Source organism: Cebus imitator, unplaced genomic scaffold (assembly GCF_001604975.1).
Source record: "Cebus imitator isolate Cc_AM_T3 unplaced genomic scaffold, Cebus_imitator-1.0 Scaffold15, whole genome shotgun sequence".
In the NCBI taxonomy this organism is placed as follows: domain Eukaryota; kingdom Metazoa; phylum Chordata; class Mammalia; order Primates; family Cebidae; genus Cebus; species Cebus imitator.
In genome coordinates this window covers 7,508,312-7,530,463 of record NW_016107330.1, presented here as the reverse complement: position 1 = coordinate 7,530,463, position 22,152 = coordinate 7,508,312, and the positions used below count along the sequence as shown (strand labels likewise).

General features: G+C 51.0%; 1 protein-coding gene across 1 annotated transcript in view; it reads right to left on the bottom strand.

Moving 5' to 3' along the window:
- The window catches only part of PADI3 (peptidyl arginine deiminase 3), a 39,324-nt gene that overhangs the window by 11,705 nt on the left and 5,467 nt on the right, over positions 1 to 22,152 (bottom strand). The window contains exons 2-11 of the mRNA XM_037730822.1: positions 16,913 to 17,093; positions 14,513 to 14,585; positions 11,342 to 11,403; positions 10,230 to 10,347; positions 9,104 to 9,229; positions 6,675 to 6,853; positions 5,993 to 6,096; positions 5,797 to 5,908; positions 3,089 to 3,196; positions 1,751 to 1,902 (exon numbers count right to left, since the gene is read on the bottom strand). Coding sequence (XP_037586750.1) covers positions 1,751 to 1,902; positions 3,089 to 3,196; positions 5,797 to 5,908; positions 5,993 to 6,096; positions 6,675 to 6,853; positions 9,104 to 9,229; positions 10,230 to 10,347; positions 11,342 to 11,403; positions 14,513 to 14,585; positions 16,913 to 17,093 — 1,215 coding nt within the window. The remainder of the gene's footprint in view (positions 1 to 1,750; positions 1,903 to 3,088; positions 3,197 to 5,796; positions 5,909 to 5,992; positions 6,097 to 6,674; positions 6,854 to 9,103; positions 9,230 to 10,229; positions 10,348 to 11,341; positions 11,404 to 14,512; positions 14,586 to 16,912; positions 17,094 to 22,152) is intronic.

Here is a 22,152-nt window from a genome sequence, read left to right as displayed (position 1 = left end):
CATGTACTAAAAATACAAAATTAGCTGGCGGTGGTGGCACATGCCTGTAATCCCAGCTACTCAGGAAGCTGAGGCAGGAGAATCGCTTGAACCCGGGAGGCAGAGGTTGCGGTGAGCCGAGATCGTGCCACTGCACTCCAACCTGGGTGACAAGAGTGAAATTCAAAAAAAAAAAAAAAAAAAAAGACTCTGTCTCAATAAAAAACAAACAAAAAAATGCATTACTTTTATGAAAAAGAAAGATAATATGTACATTTTAATTAATTAATTTTAAGATGGAATGTCACTCTGTCACCTAGGCTGGAATGCAGTGTTGCCTCATTGCAACGTCCACCTCCCGGGTTCAAGGGATCCTCCTGTCTCAGCCTCCCAAGTAACTGGGATTACAGGCGTGCACCACCATGCCAGGCTAAGTTTTCTGTATTTTTAGTAGAGATGGAGTTTCACCATGTTGGCCAGGCTGGTCTCGACCTCTGACCTCAAGTGATCTGCCCACCTCGGCCTCTCAAAGTGCTGGGATTACAGGCGTGAGCCACCGTGCCTGGCCAGATACGTATATTTTAAAATTCCATCAGGGTGAGTTCTGCATGAGGCAGACTCAGGGCAGGTCAATCACACCAAGGCAATGACCCAGCAGGTCCCGCCATCCAGGAGAACCTTCAGAACCACCCACACACCCAATTCTCATTCTGTAAGAGATCGATTTCACCCCCACGTTCAAGCCTTAGGAAAACGTATCTAAGGGCATGGCCCAGCTTCCTCTTTCAATGGGATTATGCCTGTGAGGTCAGTAAGTCCCTTCCAAAGCTTAACTCTGGATTTGTTCATTATTTGATCCCAAGTCTGTTCGAACGGCTTTGTTGCATTTGGTGAGCTCAGTGTCTTGGTCTAATCCACAGCAAGTAACCATTATGATAGAATTCCTTTTCTGTCATGACTGAACAACACAGAATTTGTTTTTTTGTTTGTTGTTTGTTTGTTTTTGAGATGGAGTCTCGCCCTGTCCCCCAGGCTGGCATGTAGTGGCACAATCTTGGCTCACTGCAACCTCCACCTCCTGGGTTCAAATGCTTCTCCTGCCTTAGCCTCCCGAGTAGCTGGGATTACAGGCACCTGCCACCATGCCTAGCTAATTTTTTGTATTTTTAGTAGAGATGAGGTTTCACCATGTCGGTCAGGTTGGTCTCAAACTCCTGACCTCGTGATCCACCCACCTCGGCCTCCCAAAGTGCTGGGATTACAGGCGTGAGCCATCGCGCCTGGCCCATAATTTGTTACTCTCTGTATGTTATTGTCATCTCACTTAGCATGTCTTGTACCTCACTTCTCTTGCTCCAAAAAAGATCTGATATTAGTCATTTACATGCTAGTATGAACAAGCTCTGACTTAAATGCATTTTCTCTCAGGACTGCAGGGAATACAAACTTTTCTTCTGTTACTATTGACTGACTAGCATTAGTAACATTATAACTTTGCTTTCTATGTGACTCACTTACCCTCTTTGGGCCCATTTGTAAAATCAAAGTGTTGGACTGAATGATCTCTTAGGTCTCTACTCTCTCTGGTTTCAAAGTCCACGAGGTGGACCATGTGTGGTGAACACTCAGCATCCCCACCACATCCGGGAGTAGAATTTCATCACTCCTTGTTTCTGATTCTCTTCAAGGAGTAGAACTGACCCTGCTCCAACACCATCACCGCCGCCAACCCTCAGCCTCCGCCCTAGGAATGCCACTCCCGGCCTCTCACCCAGGCAGGTTGCCCCCAATGAGGATCCTCCCCAGGGGGTACTCTTTCCCATTGGCCACCACCGGGGGGCTGACCTCCAGGTTCCCAAAGGAGTCCAGGCCACTCACAGACCTGTCGCGGGGTTCCCGAGTCACGTAACCAAAATCTGGACCCTGGAGAGGGAAACCAAGTCAGGTGGGGGTGGAGGGTACCAGGAAGAGCCTGAACCAACTTGCTGGGCTCTGAGCTTCTTAAAGACAGGGTGGGAGAGGCCATCTATTCTTCAGCTGGAAATACAGAGTTATGGACAGTGCGTGGGGCATCTGATCCAGTCAATGTTTCATGCACACAGAGCAGGCAAAGTTGGGAAGTGCTTGCATTCTCTGGCTTATCAGGGCAGCGTTATCCCCCATGGTCTCGGTCACAGTCACGGTCACTGTCATGACAAGACAGCAGGGGGTGCTCTGGTTGCTCCTGCACTCCCCATGGCCACCCCACCCCCTTGCCTGCATAGCCTTCCTGCCAGGTCTAGCCCAAGGGCAAGGAGCAGCCCAAGTGGCCAGCCGTGGGAACCAAGGGGCTGCTGATGGCCCTCCGAGAACCTGTCTTTGAACTCTAGAGAAGGGGAGACCTCCCCAGGGCCATCTCTCAGAAAGAACTTCAACAACATCAAGGGCCAAGAGAGAGCTCCTAACGCCTGTGTGATCCGTGAGGGGGCTGGAGGGGCCTCCTATTCTTTATGGCACCAAGCAAGTCACCCCTCTTTTCTCAGGAGGTCCCGGTTAGCAACCATCACCTCCTCCATTATCCTTTTATGACAATAATGACACCAGCTAACTCCCTCCATGCAGGTACTGTGATGATGAGAAGCTTCACAAATGCCTGTGAGGCCAGAGCCAAAACATCATTTTTACTGATGAGGAAACTGAGGCTCAGAGAGGGGTAGTAACTCATGCAACATCACACAGCATGTAAGTAATGGAGCGGGGTTGTTCTGACTCTAAAGCTTGTGTTCTGAACAGGTGCACCATCGTGCCTCCCCATTTAGCCCTGTCAGATTTAGTCCATAAAAATACAGGATGCCCAATTGAGGTTGAATTTTAGATATACAACACTTTTTTTAGTATAAGTATATACCATGCAATATTTGGGACATACTTACGCCAAAAAGTTACCTGTGGCTTGCCTGAAATTCACATTTGATTGGGCACCTCTTGCATTTTATCTGGCAACCGTACCCTTATCCCTCAAGAGCACAGTTCCCACTGCTGCCCTCTGTACCCCACACCCTGGTGTGAGCATTGGGGTAAGGCCTCTCAGCTCTCAGGAGTGGGCTGCAGCCAGCCGGGGACCACTCACCAGGATTCTCTTGTAAGGGAAATCCTGAAGTTCCCCATTCCTTGGGGAATCAAAGACCACCGGGAGGGTCTTGTGTGGCGCCTGAATGTAGCCCAGCTCCATCTCGTCCTGCAAGTGAAGAGAGGCGAGACAGGCACAGCTGTGACCATCACCAGCTGCCACTGCTGGCTTGGCTCTGAGCCCTGTGGGGCAGACTGCTCGCTGTGTCCCCCGTCCCAAACCTGTTTTGCGCTTGGAGGTGGAGAGGACCCAGGTCAGGGTGCCTGCTGACTGGAGGAGGGGCTGGAGGCTCTAAGAGAAGGTACACTTGCCTAAGGTCACACAGCAAGACCGAGGTCAGAGGTGAACAAGAACATGGACATGACCTTGGGGGTATCCCCGTGAGTGCTGGGCCAGGGCAGGTGGACACAGAGAAGCTCCCACGTGGCCTGAGTTGGACAGGGCTGAGGGGTCCTGATGGGATCAAATACGCCTCCTCCTCAGACCCATAAATGTGCCAGGCCAGCCCTGACGTCTCTGGTTCGGGAGGAAAAAATGTCCCAGTGTGAATGAAGGACATATCCAGAACCTATCCTAAACTCTTTATAAATATTAACTCCATTCGTCCTCATGACATGCCTAGGCATGGGCACCATAATTACCCCATGTGACAGATGAGGAAAGTGAGGAACAAAGAGGTCTACTTATTTATCCAGTCCGGGCGTGGTCACTCACACCTATAATCCCAGCATTTTGGGAGGCCCAGGCAGGAGGATTGCTTGAGGCCAGGAGTTTGAGACCAGGCTGGGCAACATAACAAGACCCCATGTCCACAAAAAATGAGCTGAGCCTGGTGGTGACACCTGTAGTCTCAGCTACTCGGGAGGCCGAGGCAGGAGGATCACTTGATCCCAGGGGCTTGAGGCTGCCAGTGAGCTGTGATCATGCCATGGCACTCCAGCCGGGGTGACGGAGAGAGACACTGTCTCCAAAAAGAAATAAATAAAATAAATTAATTCAGCAAATAAAGAAATAAAAACTAAAAAAAAAAAAAAATTGTCCCAAAACTCACAGCTAGTTGGTGGCACAGCCAGGCTCTAAACCCAGTCCATCTTGCCTCAGAGCCATGCCCCAAGCCTCCTCACTGGACTGACCTCCAGCCAAGAGGAAAGCTCCTTAACGCGGCATTCAATGTCTCCCACCTCAACTCCTGCCTTTCCCAGAACCAGTGCCCTGACTGAGAACACACAAGGTTCTCTCTTGTGCCTCCCACCCCTGGGCCTTTGCACATGCTTGGCCTCTGCCAGGACCACCATCCTGTACAGCCTGGTGCTTGGCAGCCTGAGTCTCAGCACTGCCTTTATCAGCTCTGTGGCCCAGTCATGCTCCCCTGAGAGCTCCTAAATTATGGGGGGTTTACAGGGGGTTGTCAAGAAGATGAAATGATGCTATGCCTAGCCTGCAGTAAATGCTGCAGAAATGGCAGAAGTCATGTGCACCCATCTGCTAAATCTGGTCCAGCTCAGATGCCCTCCCTCTCGGAGGTCTTCACTGATTTCCTAGGCAGAGGCGACGCTGCATCCCCCAAACCCTGCTGGTGGTTTGCTGGTGCAGCCTCTGCACCCAAGATCTTCCTTCCTTCCTTCCTTCCTTCCTTCCTTCCTTCCTTCCTTTCTTTCTTTCTTTTTCTTTTTCTTTCTTTCTTGCACCCTAGATCTTTCTTCCTTCCTTCCTTTTTCCTTCTCTCACTCTCTCTATCTCTCTCTTCATTTTAAGACAAGGTTTCATTCTGTTGCCCAGGCTGGAGTATAGTGGCACAATCACAGCTCACTGCAGCCTTGATTTCCCCAGGCTCAGGTGATTCTCTGGCCTCAGCCTCTAGAGTAGCTGAGACTACAGACATGCCCCACCATGCCCTGCTAATTTTTTTTTTCTTTTGAGACAGAGTTTCTCCCTTGTTGCCCAGGCTGGAGTGCAGTGGCAAGATCTCAGCTCACTGCAACCTCCACCTCCCAGATTCAAGCAATTCTCCTGCCTCAGCCTTCTGAGTAGCTGGGATTACAGGCATGCACTAAAACATTAGGGTAATTTTTGTGTTATTAGTAGAGACGGGGTTTCACCATGTCGGCCAGGCTGGTCTGGAACTCCTGACCTCGGGCAATCCTTCCATCTTGGCCTCCCAAAGTGCTGGGATTACAGGTGTGAGCCACTGTGCCCGGCCATGCCCTGCTAATTTTTTAACTTTTTTGTAGAGACAGGGTTTCACCATGTCTACACCCTAGATTGTAGGAGTAGGTATTTTATAGCTTGGAGCAATCATTCTGCACATCAGGGCTTCTTAGCCTCGACACTACTGATGCGTGGGACTGGATAATACGTTATTGTAGGGGCTTGTCCTGAGCACTGTCTGCAGACGCTGCCAAACGTCTCCTGGGTACAAATCGCCTCTTGATAAGAACCACTGGTCTCAGCTGTTGAGGGCAGGGAGTATGTGTCTCTTACCTGTGCCACCCCGGGGGCCTGATGTGGTGCCCACCCCAGATCTAGTAGGTGAATGGGTATTGAATCCAGCATTCAGTGTGTGTCTGGGTCTCCAGAAAGTTCTGGAGAGAGGCCTCTAGGTCTCACATATTAGAAAGTGTACCAAGTTCCCTGGGGAGCACCCCAGATGAAGGCCTCTCCCTCCAGGAGGGCATCGTGGCCGGGCCCTGCCCAGCGGCCGTGGTTACCTGGATCCAGCGGTCATTGCGGTTCTCGTCCTGTGGGCAGATGGTCAGCTTGCAGCCGGCCTTCCTGGCAAGCTCAGCCACCGCATCCACAAAACACGTGTTGTTCCTCACACTACAGACAAACCCAAGGAAGAGGGGCTCGGGATGGAGCCAGGTCCTGGGGGCCAGAGGGACCACCCACTGCCCCGAGACTCACCGGCACACATACACCTCTAGCGGCAGCAAGGTGCTGGGCGTCATGATCCAGGGTGCCACTCGGAACACGACAGTGTCAGTGAAGATAGGGGACGCCGAGAAAGCCTACAGGGGCAGACAAGGGGAGAAGGAGCACTGGACTTGGAGTCCAGAGGCCTGGAGGGCCTCTGGAAGGATTGCTGAGACTGAAAGGTGGAGGCTGCAGTGAGCTGAGATTACGCCCCTGCACTCCAGCCTGGGCGATGGAGCAAGACCTTGACTCAGTGTGAGTGGATTCCATGACTGTGGTCCAGAAGAAAGCCCCTGGCCTCTCTGCAAGATGGAAATGAACCAGGGGGTGGTCAGGAAGTCTGGGATCTTTCACACCAGGGGTGCCTGGTAGGCTTACCAGGAATGGAGCCCTCCCCACATCCCTTTATTATTATTAATTTTTTTTTGGAGATAGAGTCTTCCTTTGTTGCCCAGGCTGTGGAGTGCAGTGGGGTGATCCCAGCTCACTGCAACCTCAGCCTCCCTGGGCTCAGGTGATCCTCCCACCTCAGCCTCCCAAGTAGCTGGGACTATAGGTGCACACTGCTATGTCTCGCTAATATTTGTATTTTTTTTTTTGTAGAGATGCGGTTTCGCCATGTTGTCCGGGCTGGTCCCAAGTGGAGCCCCTCTTGAACCCCCTCTGCCCCTACCTCATTGGAGTCATCTAGCAGAGTCACATGGAAGGAGATGAGTCCTGTGAAGCCGGCATCAGGGAAGGAGAGGCCTTCCACGAAGAAGCGCTCCTCGTCTCCATGGAAGCGGGGTACCTCATAGGACACCTTGTCGTGGCCCAGCACGTGCCTATAGGCGTCACACGTATCCTCAGGACCTGGAACGGGAGGGAAGGGATGGCTGTGACTCCCTGTGGGCCCAGGGAGCATGAGCATGAGGGACACAGGAAGGGGCCTGTAGCCTCATTAAAAAGTGCAAGTCCTACAACAACTCCCTCCTTTCACCTCCACTGGCAAAGGAGAGGCAGGTAATACACGGTGGCGGCACAGCTGGGGGAAGGGCCTTCCTTTCTAAGGTTGGTGTTCATGTCTTTTTGGAGTGCAATTTGGCAGCATCCAACAAAGTAATGTTTACCCCTAGCTCAGCAATTCCACTACTAAGTATCTTTCCTACAAAAATACATCTACAGGCCAGGCGCAGTGGCTCATGCCTATAATCACAGCACTTTGAGAGGCTGAGGCAGGGGCGATCACCTGAAGTTAGGAGTTCAATCCCAGCCTGGCCAACATGGTGAAACCCTGTCTCTATCAAAAATACAAAAATTAGCCAGGTGGTCGTGGTGCACACCTGTAATCCCAGCTACTCAGGAGGCTGAGGCAGGAGAATCATTTGAACCCAGGAGGCAGGGGTTGCAGTGAGCTGAGATCACACCACTGCACTCCAGCCTGGGTATGGAACAAGACTCCATCTCAAAAAAACAACAAAAAAACAACAAAAAAGGTACAAATTCATATATTTCTGTACAAGAGTGCTCGCTATTCATTCATTCATCAAATATTTACTGTGCAACTAGAGTGCACCCATGGGGTGTGGTTCTGGACTTGGGACATGGCCATGAACAAAGCCCCTGACCTCAAGCAACCTGCATTGTTATAAAATCAAAACACTGTAAACCACCACAGTTCACAGAACTGTGTAGGTCATAGCATCTCTATGCTTTGGAATATTACATAGCAGAGGAAAAGAATAAAATAGAGCTGAATAAATACCAGGAAAGTGGTGGAATTATTATTCAATGAAGGAAACCAATTGGAAGCAGCATATGGACACACACTGGAGTGCATGCAGAACAAAGCTTGGAAGAGCACATCCCAACTTGTTAACAGTGTGAGTCAGATTTAGGCCAGGTACAGTGGCTCATGCCTATAATACTAACACTTTGGGAGGCCAAAGCAGGTGGATTGCTTGAGCCCAGGAGTTCAAGACCAGCATGGGCAACATGGTAAAACCCTGCCTTTACAAAAAAAAAAAAATACAAAACTTAGCAGGGTGTGGTGGCATATGCCTGTAGTCCCAGCTACTTGGGAGGTTGAGGTGGAAGGATTGCTTGATCCTGAAAGGTGGAGGTGGCAGTGAGCTGAGATCACGCCACTGCACTCCAGCCTGGGAGGCAGAGCAAGACCTTGACTCAAATAAATAAATAAATAAATAAAGAGTCAGATTTAGAGACAGGGGTAGAGAACTCTCAGATTTCACTTTCTATACTTCCGTATTGTCTGATGATTTTAAAAATAAGTGGGGGTGGGGGGTGTGGTGGCTCACACTTGTAATCCCAGCACTTTGGGAGGCTGAGGCAGGGGGATCATGAGATCAGGAGATCGAGACCATCTTGGCTAACTCAGTGAAGCCCTGTCTCTACTAAAAATATAAAAAATTAGCCAGGCATGGTGGCATGTGCCTGTAGTCCCAGCTACTCAGGAGGCAGGAGAATCACTTGAACCTGGGAAGTGGAGGTCTCAGTGAGCCGAGATCATGCCACTGCACTCCAGTCTGGGTGACAGGGCGAGACGCCATCTCAAAAAAAAAAAAAGCCTCTTATTGCTTGTATACACTTTTGCTTTCTCAAAGGTATTTAGATTCTTACTTGTATTTCTTGTGATTTGGGCACTGTGACCATGTAAAACAACAGCCATCTATTTAGGGGGAAATGCAAATGGAATTAAGTAGGGGAGAAACCTATGGTGTTTGGGGCTGGCTTTACAATACTTTAGTGAGACAGACAAAACATGGATAGCTGTTGAATCTGAGTGACAGGCACGGGGGGTTCATCGCCTTGCTTTTGTGTATACTTGAAATTTTTGATAAGAATTTCTACATGTGCTTAAAATGTATTTGGAAAGTTCATTCATCCAGTAAAATGACCTCAGGCCAGGTGTTGTGCTGGGGACACCAGTTCATCAGTTCCAAAGCCCCCACTTCTGACTGTTCTTACTGTGACCAGCCACCCCACCAGGACATCTGGAGTGTGAGCAGGACCTGCCCATGGCCCAAGGCAGGAAGACGAGGTTCCCTGGCAGGCGACCTGGCAACAGGGCACAGACGGTGAGGCGGAGTGGCACGAACTCACCGCAGACGTGGAAGACCTGTGCCCGTTCGGCATCGTAGCTGGAGGTGTGGAGGACAAGTTTGTGGTCATCAAAGAGGGCAGCTGGGCCCTGCGTCCGCAGGACCATGACAGACATATCTTCCAGGTCTATGAAGCCAGAAAGAGTGGTGGTGACTCAGGGGAGTCCTGGACACTGGCACCTTCCTCTGCTGCCTGGCTCCCTCCCCAGGTCAGTGGGTGTCAAGACCTGGGTCTCCTAGCCCCAGCTTTGTGAAAACCCTGGAAGCCATCAAGAGCAAACCACGAAGATGTCCATGCTCTCTTGGACTCATGTTTCCTGAATTGCCCAGAGAAACATGAAGTGTGGCATAGCCAGCCAGCGTCTGACACATGACAGGTGCTCCAGAGAAGCGAGGAGGGTGAGGCCACGTGGGCAGTGGGCAGGTGAGGGTTCCGGTCTCCATCTCAGCATCACCACACTGTGATGTTGGAGGAGCCCCTCCCTTCCAGAGGGGCCACTGGAGACCCACTGGGCCCCCAGCCCCACCATCTCCAATGGTGCCCACTTCGGAAGGCGGCCATGGTCATCTCCCTCGGACAACACCTAGCACACCCCGGAATACTGCAGCTCATTCTCCATGGGGCTGGAATGCAGGGCAGATGGACTTAGGAGGTGGGTGCCACAGAAATACAGGCCAGAGGTGCAGGGGAAGGAGGCACAGATTTGGGGTTGAGGGGAGAGTCCTGGATAAGATACAGACTTCAGGGAGTCTCCTGACTTCTGAGCCTCAGCCTCCTTGTCTCTAAATTGGGGTGATGATACTGTCCCACTTGGATGATTCATAAGAATTTGGGGAAAAGGCCTGGCACACAGTAGGTGCTAAAACAGTGCTAGCATCCTCTGCTCCCCTGCAGGAAGAGAATGGCGAGGTGGCTCATTTCCAGAGCTTTTGCCCCGGCATGTGAGTGCTGGCTGGCACTAGGGAACTAGGGAGGGGCAGCTGCCAGCCTGAGATGGGTTTTGAGGAACATCGAGGTGTGTCTGGAGGCTGGCACTGTCCCCTGGACTCTTCCCTCAGAGTCCCACCTGTGGGTTGGAACTCCCATGGGGTAACTGAGCAGTGACCTGGGACCTGCCCGGCCTCACCTTGCAGGCAGCGCACGTGCTGGTCGTCGTTGTCCTGGACGCCACAGCTCAGATCATCACGGTCACAGTTCACCAGCAAGATGGCACCATACCCACGGGGCCCCCAGACCCACTGCCGCTGCCAATGGCAAAACATAGCCAGTGATGGGAGCTCGCAGGAGACCTGTGCCTCCCTGCCCAGGAACCCCAGCCTGGCCTGCCACCTGACCACTCCACCCTGTGAGGCTAGGTCCACATTCTCAAAACAGCTCCTTCTCAAGAAATGGCAAGGGCAAGGGCTCTCTATGGCCCACACCATCCAGTCCAAAGCACAGAGCTGGCTTTCATGGCTGTCTGTAACGGGCCTTCAGCCAACATCCACTTTCTCAACAAGTAACCTCCTGATTACAGGACCACATGCCTCACACTGTGCTCATTCCCCCATTTCGCCCTCCTTGCTTTTGCTCCTGCCGTTACCTGAAACGTCCTCCCTCCTGCATCCTTTCAGAGCCCAGCTCAAGGGTATGTCCCTCCAGGAAGCCTTCCTCACCCACCCAGTCCACCTCGACCTTTTCTAAACTCCTGTTGCACCAAGTTCCACAATTCAGTCCCAAGTTCTTCAACAGTTTCATTTCTGGTTTCTCTTCTTGCCTAGATCAAGGTCAGCACATTATTAACTGTGGACCAAATCTGGCCCACTGCCAGTTTGTATAAATAAAGTTTTATTGGCACACAGTCATATCCATCGTTTATGTATTAACTGTGGCTCCTTTGGCACTATAATGGCAGAATTGAGACTGTACGGCCCACAAAGCCTGAAATCCTTACTACGTGACTTTCACAGAAAAAGTTTGCCCACTCCTGACCTAGATTATGAGTCCAGAAGGTCTTGATCCCACAGACCAAGGTCTAGCTCAGGGCTGGTTCCTCCATGCCTGATAATTCCTGGTGATGATTTCTCTCCCCGTCAAAGAAGATCCCTAGCCATACCTGGTTTCTGTTTTTGGCTCCTCTGGCCTCAGCATCAGCTGGGAGGTGGGGGGATACCTGTAATGGCCTCACCCTTCTTAACCCAACCTAGAGCAAGCTCCAAACTGCACTCCCTCTTCCTTGGCCCAGGCAGAGATGCCTACCTTGTCTACAAAGTTCCCATCCTGCCTTCCCTCACAGTTCAGATCACAATCCAGAGAGACGTCTGCAAGAGGAGGCAGAGGGTAAGTCACTACAAGGCTCCCAGGAGCCCAAGGCAGGCCTTGACCTTGGGGTTTGTCCAGGGCTGGGCAAAGGCAAGTCATTTCCAAGAAGACACCAGCCAGGGGTGAAGGCGTCTGCACCCTGTGGGCTGGGGAAAGAGGCCTGAGGCAAGAAGCAGGGTCACAGCAAAGGCCCAGGACAAACACTGGGCTCTAGGAAGCCTTCCCTGCAGCCCTTGTACTCCCAGGCACGCCCTGCACCAAGCCCAGGTCTCCTGAAACATTCTTGTCTGTATAAAACCACCTCATCTCCTTGGGATGGGGGAGCACGCCTGGACTTAGGTGTCAAACAGAAGTGAACATGAACCCAGGCTCTGCCACCTACTGGCAGTGTGTCCTCTCTGAGCAACTCACAGTCCCCAAATCCCACCCCATCCCACCTTCTTAACATTGCTCCCCAGACACTGGGGGAGATTTCACAAGACACATGGAGCATTCAAGAGGTCTGAATCAACCTTCCTGCTCTGAAAAAAAGTAGTCTTCTCAGTTCTTAAAGAAGAAGTAGTGAGGAGCAAGGAGGGAGAGAAGAAAGAATAAATTTGAAAGGTTTTTTTTTTTTTTTTTTTTTTTTTTTCAGGCGAGAAAGGGTCTCTGTTGCCCAGGCCAGAGTGCAGTGGCATGATCATGGCTCACTGCAACTTCTGCCTCCTGGGCTCAAGTGATCCTCCAACTTCAGCCTCCTGAGTGCTGGGACTACAGGTGCGTGCCACCACGCCCAACTAATTTTTGTATCTTTTGTAGAGGCAGGATTTCACCATGTTGCCCAGGCTGGTCTTGAACCCCTGGGCTCAAGTGATCCACCCACCCCAGGCTCCCAAAGTGCTGGGATTACAAGTGGGAGCCACCACGCCTAGCCTGAAGTGATTTTTAAACATGTGAAAAAATATCCAACCACCGCGCAACAAGTGGATGCATCGCATAAACATGATATGCGGTAAAAGAAGCCCAACACAAAAGAATACGCACGATATGATTGCATCCGCAGAAAATCAGATGGCAAAATTAGACATGTTATTTGGGTATGCATATTCAGGGGATAAAACCATAAGGAAAAGCAAGAAAATACTTATCACAAGATCGTGGTTACCTGTAGGGGAAGGAAGGAGTTATGATCAGAGAGACATTGTGGGGGACTTCAAGGTGCTGGTTGTGCTTTATTTCTTGGGCTACTCTTGGGTTTATTTCCTGGGCTACTCGGGTTTGCTTTGTAATTATTCATTTGTGTGTGTGTGTGTGTGTGTGTGTGTGTGTACACATATGTTTTACACACATATGTATGTAAAATAAAGTTTTATGTACTTTTTTGTCTATGTTATTTTCCAGTGACCATGTGTGTGTGTATATTTGGGCTGTGGATGTGAATGCCCAGTCTCACTCCTAACTAAAGAAAGGCAAAGTAAAACAACAGTGAGATGCCAACCTACCCGACTGGCAAAAAGGGAAAAAGTTGATAACGCAGTGTTGGCAAAGCATGTATGCAGTTGGCAGACATGCATACTGATACAGTGTTTTTGGAGAACAATTTGGCAATATCTATCAACTTCAAAAATATAGATTCTCTGTAACCTAGAAGTTCTGCTTCTAAAAAATGCCTCCTACAGATAAAGCATTTTCAACTTCTTTGCTAATTGCTTCTCAAGTGTGTGAGCCAAAGCAAACTCCCACCCACTCCTTTGTAACGAGTTTCCCAGCTCCACAACCTTAGCAATGCTCAGTTAAGCATCTTTTAATCTGGGTTTTGATCACTGGGGCTTTCTCTTCTGTGAATTGCTTATTCATATTCTTGCCCATGTCTATTATTTTTGTCCTTTTCTTATTGATTGGAGTTCTTCATATTCTACATGCATCAAGTCAGCCATACGCATTGCAGATTTCTTTTCCTAGTTCATAGTTTGACTTTTTACTTGTCCTCTGCTGCATAGAAATTTTTAATTTTAATGTCTAATTTAGCAATCTTTCCCTTATGGTTTTTACACTTTTGTTTTGCCTTGCTAAAGAAAATATTTACTATCTTGAGGTTACAAAGATGTTCTTTTCTAAAAGCTTTCTATTTTGATTTTCACCTTAAGATTTTTAACTCACTTGAGGTTTCTTTTTGCATATGGTGTGAGGTAGGGCTCCAAGTTCATTTATTGCCACATGATAACCACACAGCACAGGTCTGTCTCTGAGTTCTCTATTTGCTCCATTGCTCTATACCAATTTCACAATGCCTCAAGTACTATAGCTTGAAAAAGAAAGTCTTGATATTTGGAATTGTGAATCCATCCACTTTGTTCTTCATCAAAATTGTCTTGGCTATTCCTGACTTTTGCTCTTCCAGACAAATTTTAGGATCAGCTCTGTAAAGTTATATTAAAAAGCCATGTTGGGATTTCCATGGGAATTTCATTGAATTTAGACTGTTTGATACTGTCCCAGAGCTCTTAGATCTGTTGTGTTTTTTCATTTGTTTATTTTATTCTTTTTTCTCTTTGGGTTTCAGTTTGGGTAACTTTTATTTACTTATCTTCAAGTTCACTGATTCTTTCCTCAGCTGTGCCACGTCTACTGATGAAATCTTCAAAAGCCTTTTTTAAATCTCTATTACTATGGTTTTTATTTATAGCATTTCCATTTGACTCTTTCTTATCAATTTTCTTCTTTGTTGAAATTCCCTGTCTGTTCATGCATGTTGTCCACCTTGTCTACTAGAACTCTTAACATATGAATCACAATTACTTTGCATGCCCTTTCTGATAGCTCCAACATTTGAATCATCTTGCATGGAGTTTATGAATCCATTTGTGGAGGCTTAGCAGAAAAACTTTAAGCTGGCAAAAGCAAGGCCAGTTCCTTGTCTATAGTATGCTTCAATTTGCTTACAAAATAGGGGAGATATACAGGTATGTATTTGCCTTCATATACAAGCACAGCATATCTCTAGAAAAATGTTGGGTTTGGGGAACTAGAAGTCCTGAGTTGGAGGGAAGGAGGTTTCATTTTCAATGTACACTCTTTGACTTTTTTAAATGTGCCCTTGGCCACACCATCAGCATGGCCCCAACTTACCAACACAGGTGAGGTAGAGCACCGCATAGGCCAGGGGCAGAGGCTCACGGCTGGAGTGGTAGGAAATCTGAACCTGTGGAGAGTTGGGTGCAGAGTGATGCCAGCAGAAGCCAAGAGCTCCTGACCCAAAAGAGCTCTCGGGGATCTGGTAAGGAGGGGAAGGGGCCCCAGGAACCTTGCTCTTTCTTTAACCTTCCCGTGCCATTTATTTTTCTGTGTCTTGGTTGGCACATCTGTAAAACGGGAGCTATTTGTGAGGGCTTCTCCAGAGACTTGGGTCCCAGTCCCTCCAATAACCTACTCTGTGATTTTTGACAAGATCCCACTCCCCTTTGGGTCTCAGGTTTACCATTTGTAAAATAAAGGGTTTGGACTGGGCAAGGTTTGGGGACACTCTCCAAGCCGACATTCTTGTCTGTGGGACTCAGACAGGTCTGAGCCCGGCACCTCTGGCCACCCTATGACCTTGGCCAAGGCCTCTCACCTCTCTGAGCCACCTCAGTGTTCCCACCTGCAAAATGGGAAAAGGTCTCTACCTCCACAGGTGTCTACCTCAGAGGCTCGTAGTGCAGCTTGGAAACAATACATGTAAAGGACTGAGCCCATAGGCAGTGCCCAAGAAATACCAGCTATTGTTATCAGTGGGCAGGCGGCATCTTGGGTGGGGGTGGTTCAATGCAGGGCTCTGGGGTCAGATGGCCTGGACCCAGATTCTGGATGCCCCACTTTTGAATATTCCGGGAAAAGTTACTGATCTTCTCTGGGCCTCAATTTCCTCAACCGTAAAGTGGGGATGACAATAGTTCCTGCCCCTGAGGACTAACTAGAGGCTGTGAAGATGAAAGGAGTCATGTATGGGGCATGCGCAGCTTGGTTCCTGGCCCACAGCGAGCACCTAAGAACTGTTACAGTGTGAGGATGAAGATGGCGAGGATGACATTTGGTTGGAGTCGGGTGAATTCAAGGCATCCAAGTTCATCTCTCAACTCTCTGCTTCTGATGTCCAAATCCCAGTCAGAAAGGGAGGATCTTGCAGAGGCCACTCACCTCTGTAGTCCTGGGAGCCCCTAAATCCTGCAATTACTGACCCCCGTGTGTCAATCACCAGCAGTGATGCTTGCCTCAAACGGACAATCACTGGGATCCTGGCCAAAGGCAGGATTGGGTGTGGGGGTATATGGCGGGCAGGGGGAAGAGTGGGAGAGACTCTGAGCTTCCTCCATCCAAACAGCCATCGTGGCCAAGGAATTCAAGGCGGGAGGTACCCACACCATTCCCAGTTCGATCAGCACCCAGGAGGGGCCCCTGGCAGGCTAGTGGGTCCTCTTGCACTGCCCCTGGGACTCTGTCCTGACTCACCAACTCTGCCACTCGCTATATCATGTGACTTCAGGAAAGCCACGCCCCTTCTCTGTTTCCTTGTCTGTTAAATGGGTTCACTGGGTCCTGCCCCACATGACTCATGGAGCTCATTGGAGAGGCTCAATTCAGACACATGGCTGGAAACAGAGATGGCGGTGGTGGAGGGAAACTGCCCCCAGGGGTCAGGTGGGTCTGCACTGAATTCTAGCTCTCCTGACCATTAGGGTGCAGTCCTGGGACAGTTACTCTGAACCTCGGTTGTCCCATCTGTGAAATGAACATCAGTCCCGTGCCTCTCGGGGCTGCTGTGAGGGCCGGATGAGGTCACAGCTGCCCAGTGTCTGCCACGCAGTCAGTACTCCTTAAAGGGCCAGTTTCTGAAACATCACTCCTGACATGGAGTGGAAACCCACTACTCACACCCTCCAAGTCCTGGTCCCCACCAGCCCTCAAGGTGAACATCACCTCTGCCAAGCTTAAAGGCCACCCATTTCTCCCATGTTTTAAATGTCCCCTACCCTGCAAATAGAGTCAGGAAGACAGTGGATTAAGGATAGCAAAGCACCTTGGGGAAACGTTGCCACCTAGGAAGGGGGTCTCCCAGACAGTGGTGTCCCTCCACTGTCCTGCTTTCTCTCTTTCATTCAAAGTGGCAGATTCCCTAGTCAACCCTCAGCCTACATATGGGGAAACTGAGACCCAACTCAGCAGAACTGGGACAACTCTCTCTATAGGGGGTCTTGGGAAGCAAGAGAAGGAGCAACACTGGCCCATGTGGTGCCCACAGCAATGATAGGAGCAGGGGTTATGGTTATCCCCATTTCACAGATGGCAGACAGAGGCCCGGGGGGGGTGACACGGCTCTCCAAGGACACGGGGTATGTGTCTGGAGCTTGCAGAACTGAGATTCAAAGCTATCAGCCTGGTTCCCAGGCCACTGTGCTGCCCAGTGCTCTAGAGAAAGAGGTTGTTGGGCCCTCCAGGAACTAAGCAGCTGCCTCCCCGCAACCTCCCCCCACCCCACCGGGACCAGCTCACATGGCTGTCGTTGAGGTCATTGCTGGGGGAGTTCATGACCACAATGATCTCCAAACTCGCGTCAAAGTGCCACCGCCTGGTGTCTGCGCGCTCCCGGCCCCTCTCCATGTCGGGAGAGATGTAGATGTCCACACCGGGCGTCCCGTAAACCTCGAACGTCTCTGTGCCCTCAGGCACTGACCTGGGCAGGACAGAGAGCCATAGGCAGGGCTGAAGGAGGTATCTTTTGTTCAGATGTTTGAGTTTTGGCTCAAGCCCTGCTTCCTCCAGGAAGTCTTCCTTGGCTACACAAATTCCTCAGATCTTCACAGTAAGCTCCCAGGAGTCAAGCCGGGAGCCCACACAAACATACACACGGTCGGCTGGGCGCAGTGACTCAGTCCTGTAATCCTAGTACTTTGGGAGGCTGAGGTGGGAGGATCACTTGAGGTCAGGAGTTAGAGACCAGTTTGGCCAACATGGTAAAACTCGGTCTTTACTAAAAATACAAAAAATTAGCTGGGCGTGGTGGCATTCGTCTGTAATCCCAGCTACTGGGGAGGCTGAGGCGGAGAATCGCTTGAATCCGGGAGGCAGAGGTTGCAATGAGCCAAAATGGGGCCACTACACTCCAGCCCAGGTGACACAGCAAAGCCCTGTCTCAAAAAACAAACAAACCAAAAACATACACACAACCTCACATTCTAAGGCCTGTGTTCATTAACACTGCCCTTGTGAGTTTCTTCACCACCCACCAGAACGGTGACCTCCTGAGAAGTCAGAACCCAGCCATGTGCTAGATAAATCCCCAGTGCAGGGCTGGGCATGAAGAGCCCCGTGAACACCGGCCAGTGGGGGGTGGAGCCCCTTACAGTTCTGAGAGCTTTAAAAAGAGCCATTCTCACCCCAAATCCCAGCACACGTCTCCTTAGCGGTGGGAAGATATCCCCGGTCTTCCCTGGGAAGGGAATTCCATCTGGTGGAGTGTCCGCTGCATGCCGGGCACCTGGCACAGGAAGCTCCTTCCACTCTCACAAGCTGTAAGGTGAGCAGTATCATCCCCATTTGACACACGAGCAACTGAGGCTCAGGGAGACCTAGTGACAAGCCTGAGGTTGCACAGCATTAAATGGCAGAGCCAGGTGTGCGCCCAGGTCTGACTCTAAGCCCATGCTGTCCCACAGCTCTGCAGTGTCACCCAGGAAACTTGGCCGGATGTGGTCAACCAGGCATTAATCGCAGGCTTAAAATATCTGCGATGTTATCTGGCCCTGAGATCGCATTCCTCTCATTCCTGCTAGTCTGGGGTCCTCCTTGGAAACCAGCCCGTGCCTCCTTTGACTGTGGGGTACCCGCTGTGCCCTCAGGTACTGCCTGGCTGGGCAGATCTACCCACGGCCCTCCCCAGCTGAGGACCAACAGTGCCCAGGGCAGCCAGGTGGGGCTCAGGGCCACAGGATCACAGCTCAGTGGGAACCCCTGTAGGGAGAGGCCACTGTGAGCTGGAGGGTTTCCTGGAGGAAGCGGCACGCACCCCCGCTCCCCGGGGGATAACAGTGGCTGACACTCGTTAAGCTCATGCTGTCCCAGCCCATCATGCAATCCTCTCAATAAATAGAAGCGGGGGCGCTACCAATCATTATCTCCCACTACACAGATGAGAAAACCGAAGTTAAATAACTTGCCCAAGGTTTGTGGTGGGACTAAAATCCAAACCCAGGCCATCTGGCTCCTCAGTCCACACTCTTGCCCACCACCTCCCCAGGTGTCAGAACCACAGTATCCTAAAACCCAAAGCCCCTAGCCTCTGCACCCTTACCACGGCAGGCCTGGCTAAGCCTTTTTGTACGTTAGCTCATCGGATCCTCACTGCAGCCCCAGGATGAGATTATTACTCCTGTCTACACGTGGGGAAACTGAGGCTCGGCATATGTAGAGGACTCCCCCAAGTTTGCACAGCTGGCCACATCCCCCCCTTTCCATCTCCCCTCGGGGTAAGGCAGACCTCCCCCGAAACACCCTCTTCACTCTTCCACCAGCATGATTCTGATATATCTCAAAGGAGCTTTTTTATAAAAAGGGAAATAAACCAAGCCCAAGCTGCTCTCCCTCAGGCAGGTCCCGCTCTGGTGAGTGGGCTCCTGACCGACACACCCATTTCTCCTCCTAACCAGGGCTGCCAGATTTGGCAAATAAAAACACAGCACGCCCAGTTTTTGGACTTGAATTTCAAATAAACAACCAATTATTGTTTGGTAATCCCATGAAGTATTTGGGATATACTCACACTAAAAAATTATTAATTATCTGAAATTCAATTTTAAGTAGGCATCTTTTGTTTTATCTGGCAACCCGACTCACAAAGCCTGTAATTTCCAGGGCTGGTGGAGCCCGCTGGCCTGTTCTGCCCTGGGTGTTCTGCCTTGGGCAGCCCCCGACAGGGAAAATGGCAAAACCAGATAGAGAGGCATGAAGACACAGAGACAGTGAGATAGGGACAGAGAGACTTGGAGAGACTCAGAGAGATGGAGACTCAGAGAGAGGAGAGACACAGGAAGACAGACCCAGGTAGGAAGAGCAGCTTCTCATACCCCTGGGAACACCCCCAGCTCCTCCCTCATCCCCACTCCCAAGGCACCTGACTTCCACCACCCAGGAAGCCTTTTTTTTGAGACAAAGTCTAGCTCTGTCATCCAGGCTGGAGTGCAGTGGTGCAATCTCGGCTCACTGCAACCTCCAGCTCCCAGGTTGAAGCGATTCTCATGCCTCGGCCTCCCAAGGAGCTGGGACTACACAGCCCACCACCACAGCCAGCTGATTTTTGTATTTTTAGTAGAGAGGGGTTTCACCATATTAGCCAGACTGGTCTTGAACTCCTGACCTCAAGTGATCCACCTGCCTCAGCCTCCCAAAGTGCTGGGATTACAGGCGTGAGCCACCGCGCCCAGCTGAAGCCTGTAAACTTTTTAGGGAGCTCCCTCAACCCCAAAGCTGTGGCTTGGGACCCAAGCATTCATGGTCAAGGGCTGAGCACCCTTGATGGTCCTTCCGGTGTGAAAACCCCACTCAGTCCCCAGGCTCCAGCCCCTGGGTGTAGGGTATCTCAGTCCAGCGCTCCTGCACCCACCTCCATGTGCCAGGCTCTGTGTGAGATGCTGGGGGATTCCCAATGAAGGCTGAAGCACCCCCGCCCAGGAGGGTCCCCAGGGCCACGGTCTGAATGAGGGCTTCGCACAGAAGGTGAACAAGCTACATCTGAGGTTGGGGAAGGGTGTGGCCGCAGAAGCCGAGGGCTCAGGTGGTGCTGGGACCAGAGTCAAGAATTAGTTTCCAGACCAGGCTGGGTCACACATCAGCCAGCTGAGCTTGACTAAATCACTTAGTCTCTCTGGGCACATTAACCTCGCCTATAAAGTGGGATAATGACACCTACTTGGCCAACCTCATAGGCAATCATGAAACTGAAGTGCGATGCTAGATAGGAAAGGCTTGGAACACCACTGGCCGAGGGCAGCAAAGGGGTTATTAAATAAAGTAAATGAGGGTGCAGGAAACGGGTGGATGGAGGCAGGGTGAGAGAGTGCGCTGGGCGGCTGGGGCAGGTTCCATGGGTAGAGGAGACATAAATGAAGGTGTTTTCAGCATGGAGCCTTCGGAGGTCTAGTTTAGATGCAGGCTGTAACAGGCTTGTTTTCATTTCATCCCTGTGTCATGGGGAGCCAGCGATGGTTCTTGATCAGGAGGGGCAACGTGTTAGAGCCGTGGCGAGGTACTCGAGCCTGTGGTCTCTGGGGCCAGGCAGCTGGGTTCAAGTCCCAGTCCCACCACTCACTAGGTGTGCGACTTTGACCCAGGGACTGCCTCAGCATCTACATCTACCTGGTGGGGATGAGGAGGAGATTAAAGGAACCAATGTGGGTAAAGCTCTCAGGATGAGCAAACGTTATGCCCTCATGTCACTGCTGGGGAAACTGAGACCCAGAAGAGAAGTGACTAGAAGGTAGGGCTGCTGACTCCCAGTCCAGTGCTCATGCCTGTCAAGAAAGCTGTGTTAGGAAAACAGAAGGGGCGGCTGCTGGGAGGAGTTCCTGCGTCAGGTATGGGAGGATCTAGTTTCCCATTTCCTAGAGAACAGGGGAAGAACTTGGAGCCTCACTTGGACAAAGTTCTTCTTCTGATCAGGCCACCCGAGCTGCCAGCATGGCTGAGTTGTCACATGCTGGCTTCTGGGCTGTTCTAGGCAGTGCTCCTGGTCCAGCCCTGGGCTTGGGGCCTTGGACCCTCCCCTGCTGAGGCTGTCCATGCACAGCCCTGTCCAGGGCTCTCCCAGCCCCACACCCTCCCAGCCAGCCTGAGAACTCAACTGCTTCCATGGCACAGCCAGCCTAAGATGGTGAGCGGGGGGTAAAATGTGGTAGGGTGGCCAACAGCATCCGTTTGCTGGGACTAAGTCTGTTCCTGATATAGAATTGGCTGAGCTAAAGCCTGCAAGGTCCCAGGCAAACAGGAACAGGTGGCCTCCCTAAAAGTGGCCAGCCTCAGACCCACCTTGCTGAAAATGCAGATTCTTAGAAGTGCTGCAGGCAGGGCCCTGGAACAGGCATTTTAAGCCATTCTGATGCTCGCTGACATCTGAGAATCGCAGCTTAGAGCGGGTTGTCTCAGAAATGTTGGGGCCTGGTCCCAGCGAGTGTAGAGTTGACTCAGTGTGAGCCCTCTCCCTCACGGGAACCAAGTCAGATCTTCCTTTGTGCTCTTGTATCACCCCTTCAATGGTGAGGAGGAGGATGGGACGTTGGTGATGAAGGTATCCCCACAGCCATAGGACATGTGTGCTGCTACCCCCACTTTACAGATGAGACTACTGAGCCTCGGAGACAGCAGGTGATTTGCCCAAAGTCACACAGCCAGTAAGTGACAGAGCCAGGACTCACAGCCAGCTCTGTCCCCACTCCCCTGAAAACCCAAACCCACCCTCTCCCTCCATGGACTCAGGGCCTGGACTTCTGGGAGAAGAAAACCAGACATTTTAGAGCGGAGAAACTGATGGGAAAGGTCCCCATGTCTGAACACAGAAAGGTTGACGAGATGACCCACAAGGTCCCCACCAAGCTGGACTGCGGGGGCAGAGGAGACCAAGACCCAGGCAGCTGGGATTCTGGGTGGCAGTTCCGGCTGCCCCTCCCCAGTCAGCGAGGATCCCAGACCCTGCCATCCTCATCAATAGAACCGGCTTCAGGAAATCACAGTCCCACCGTAAT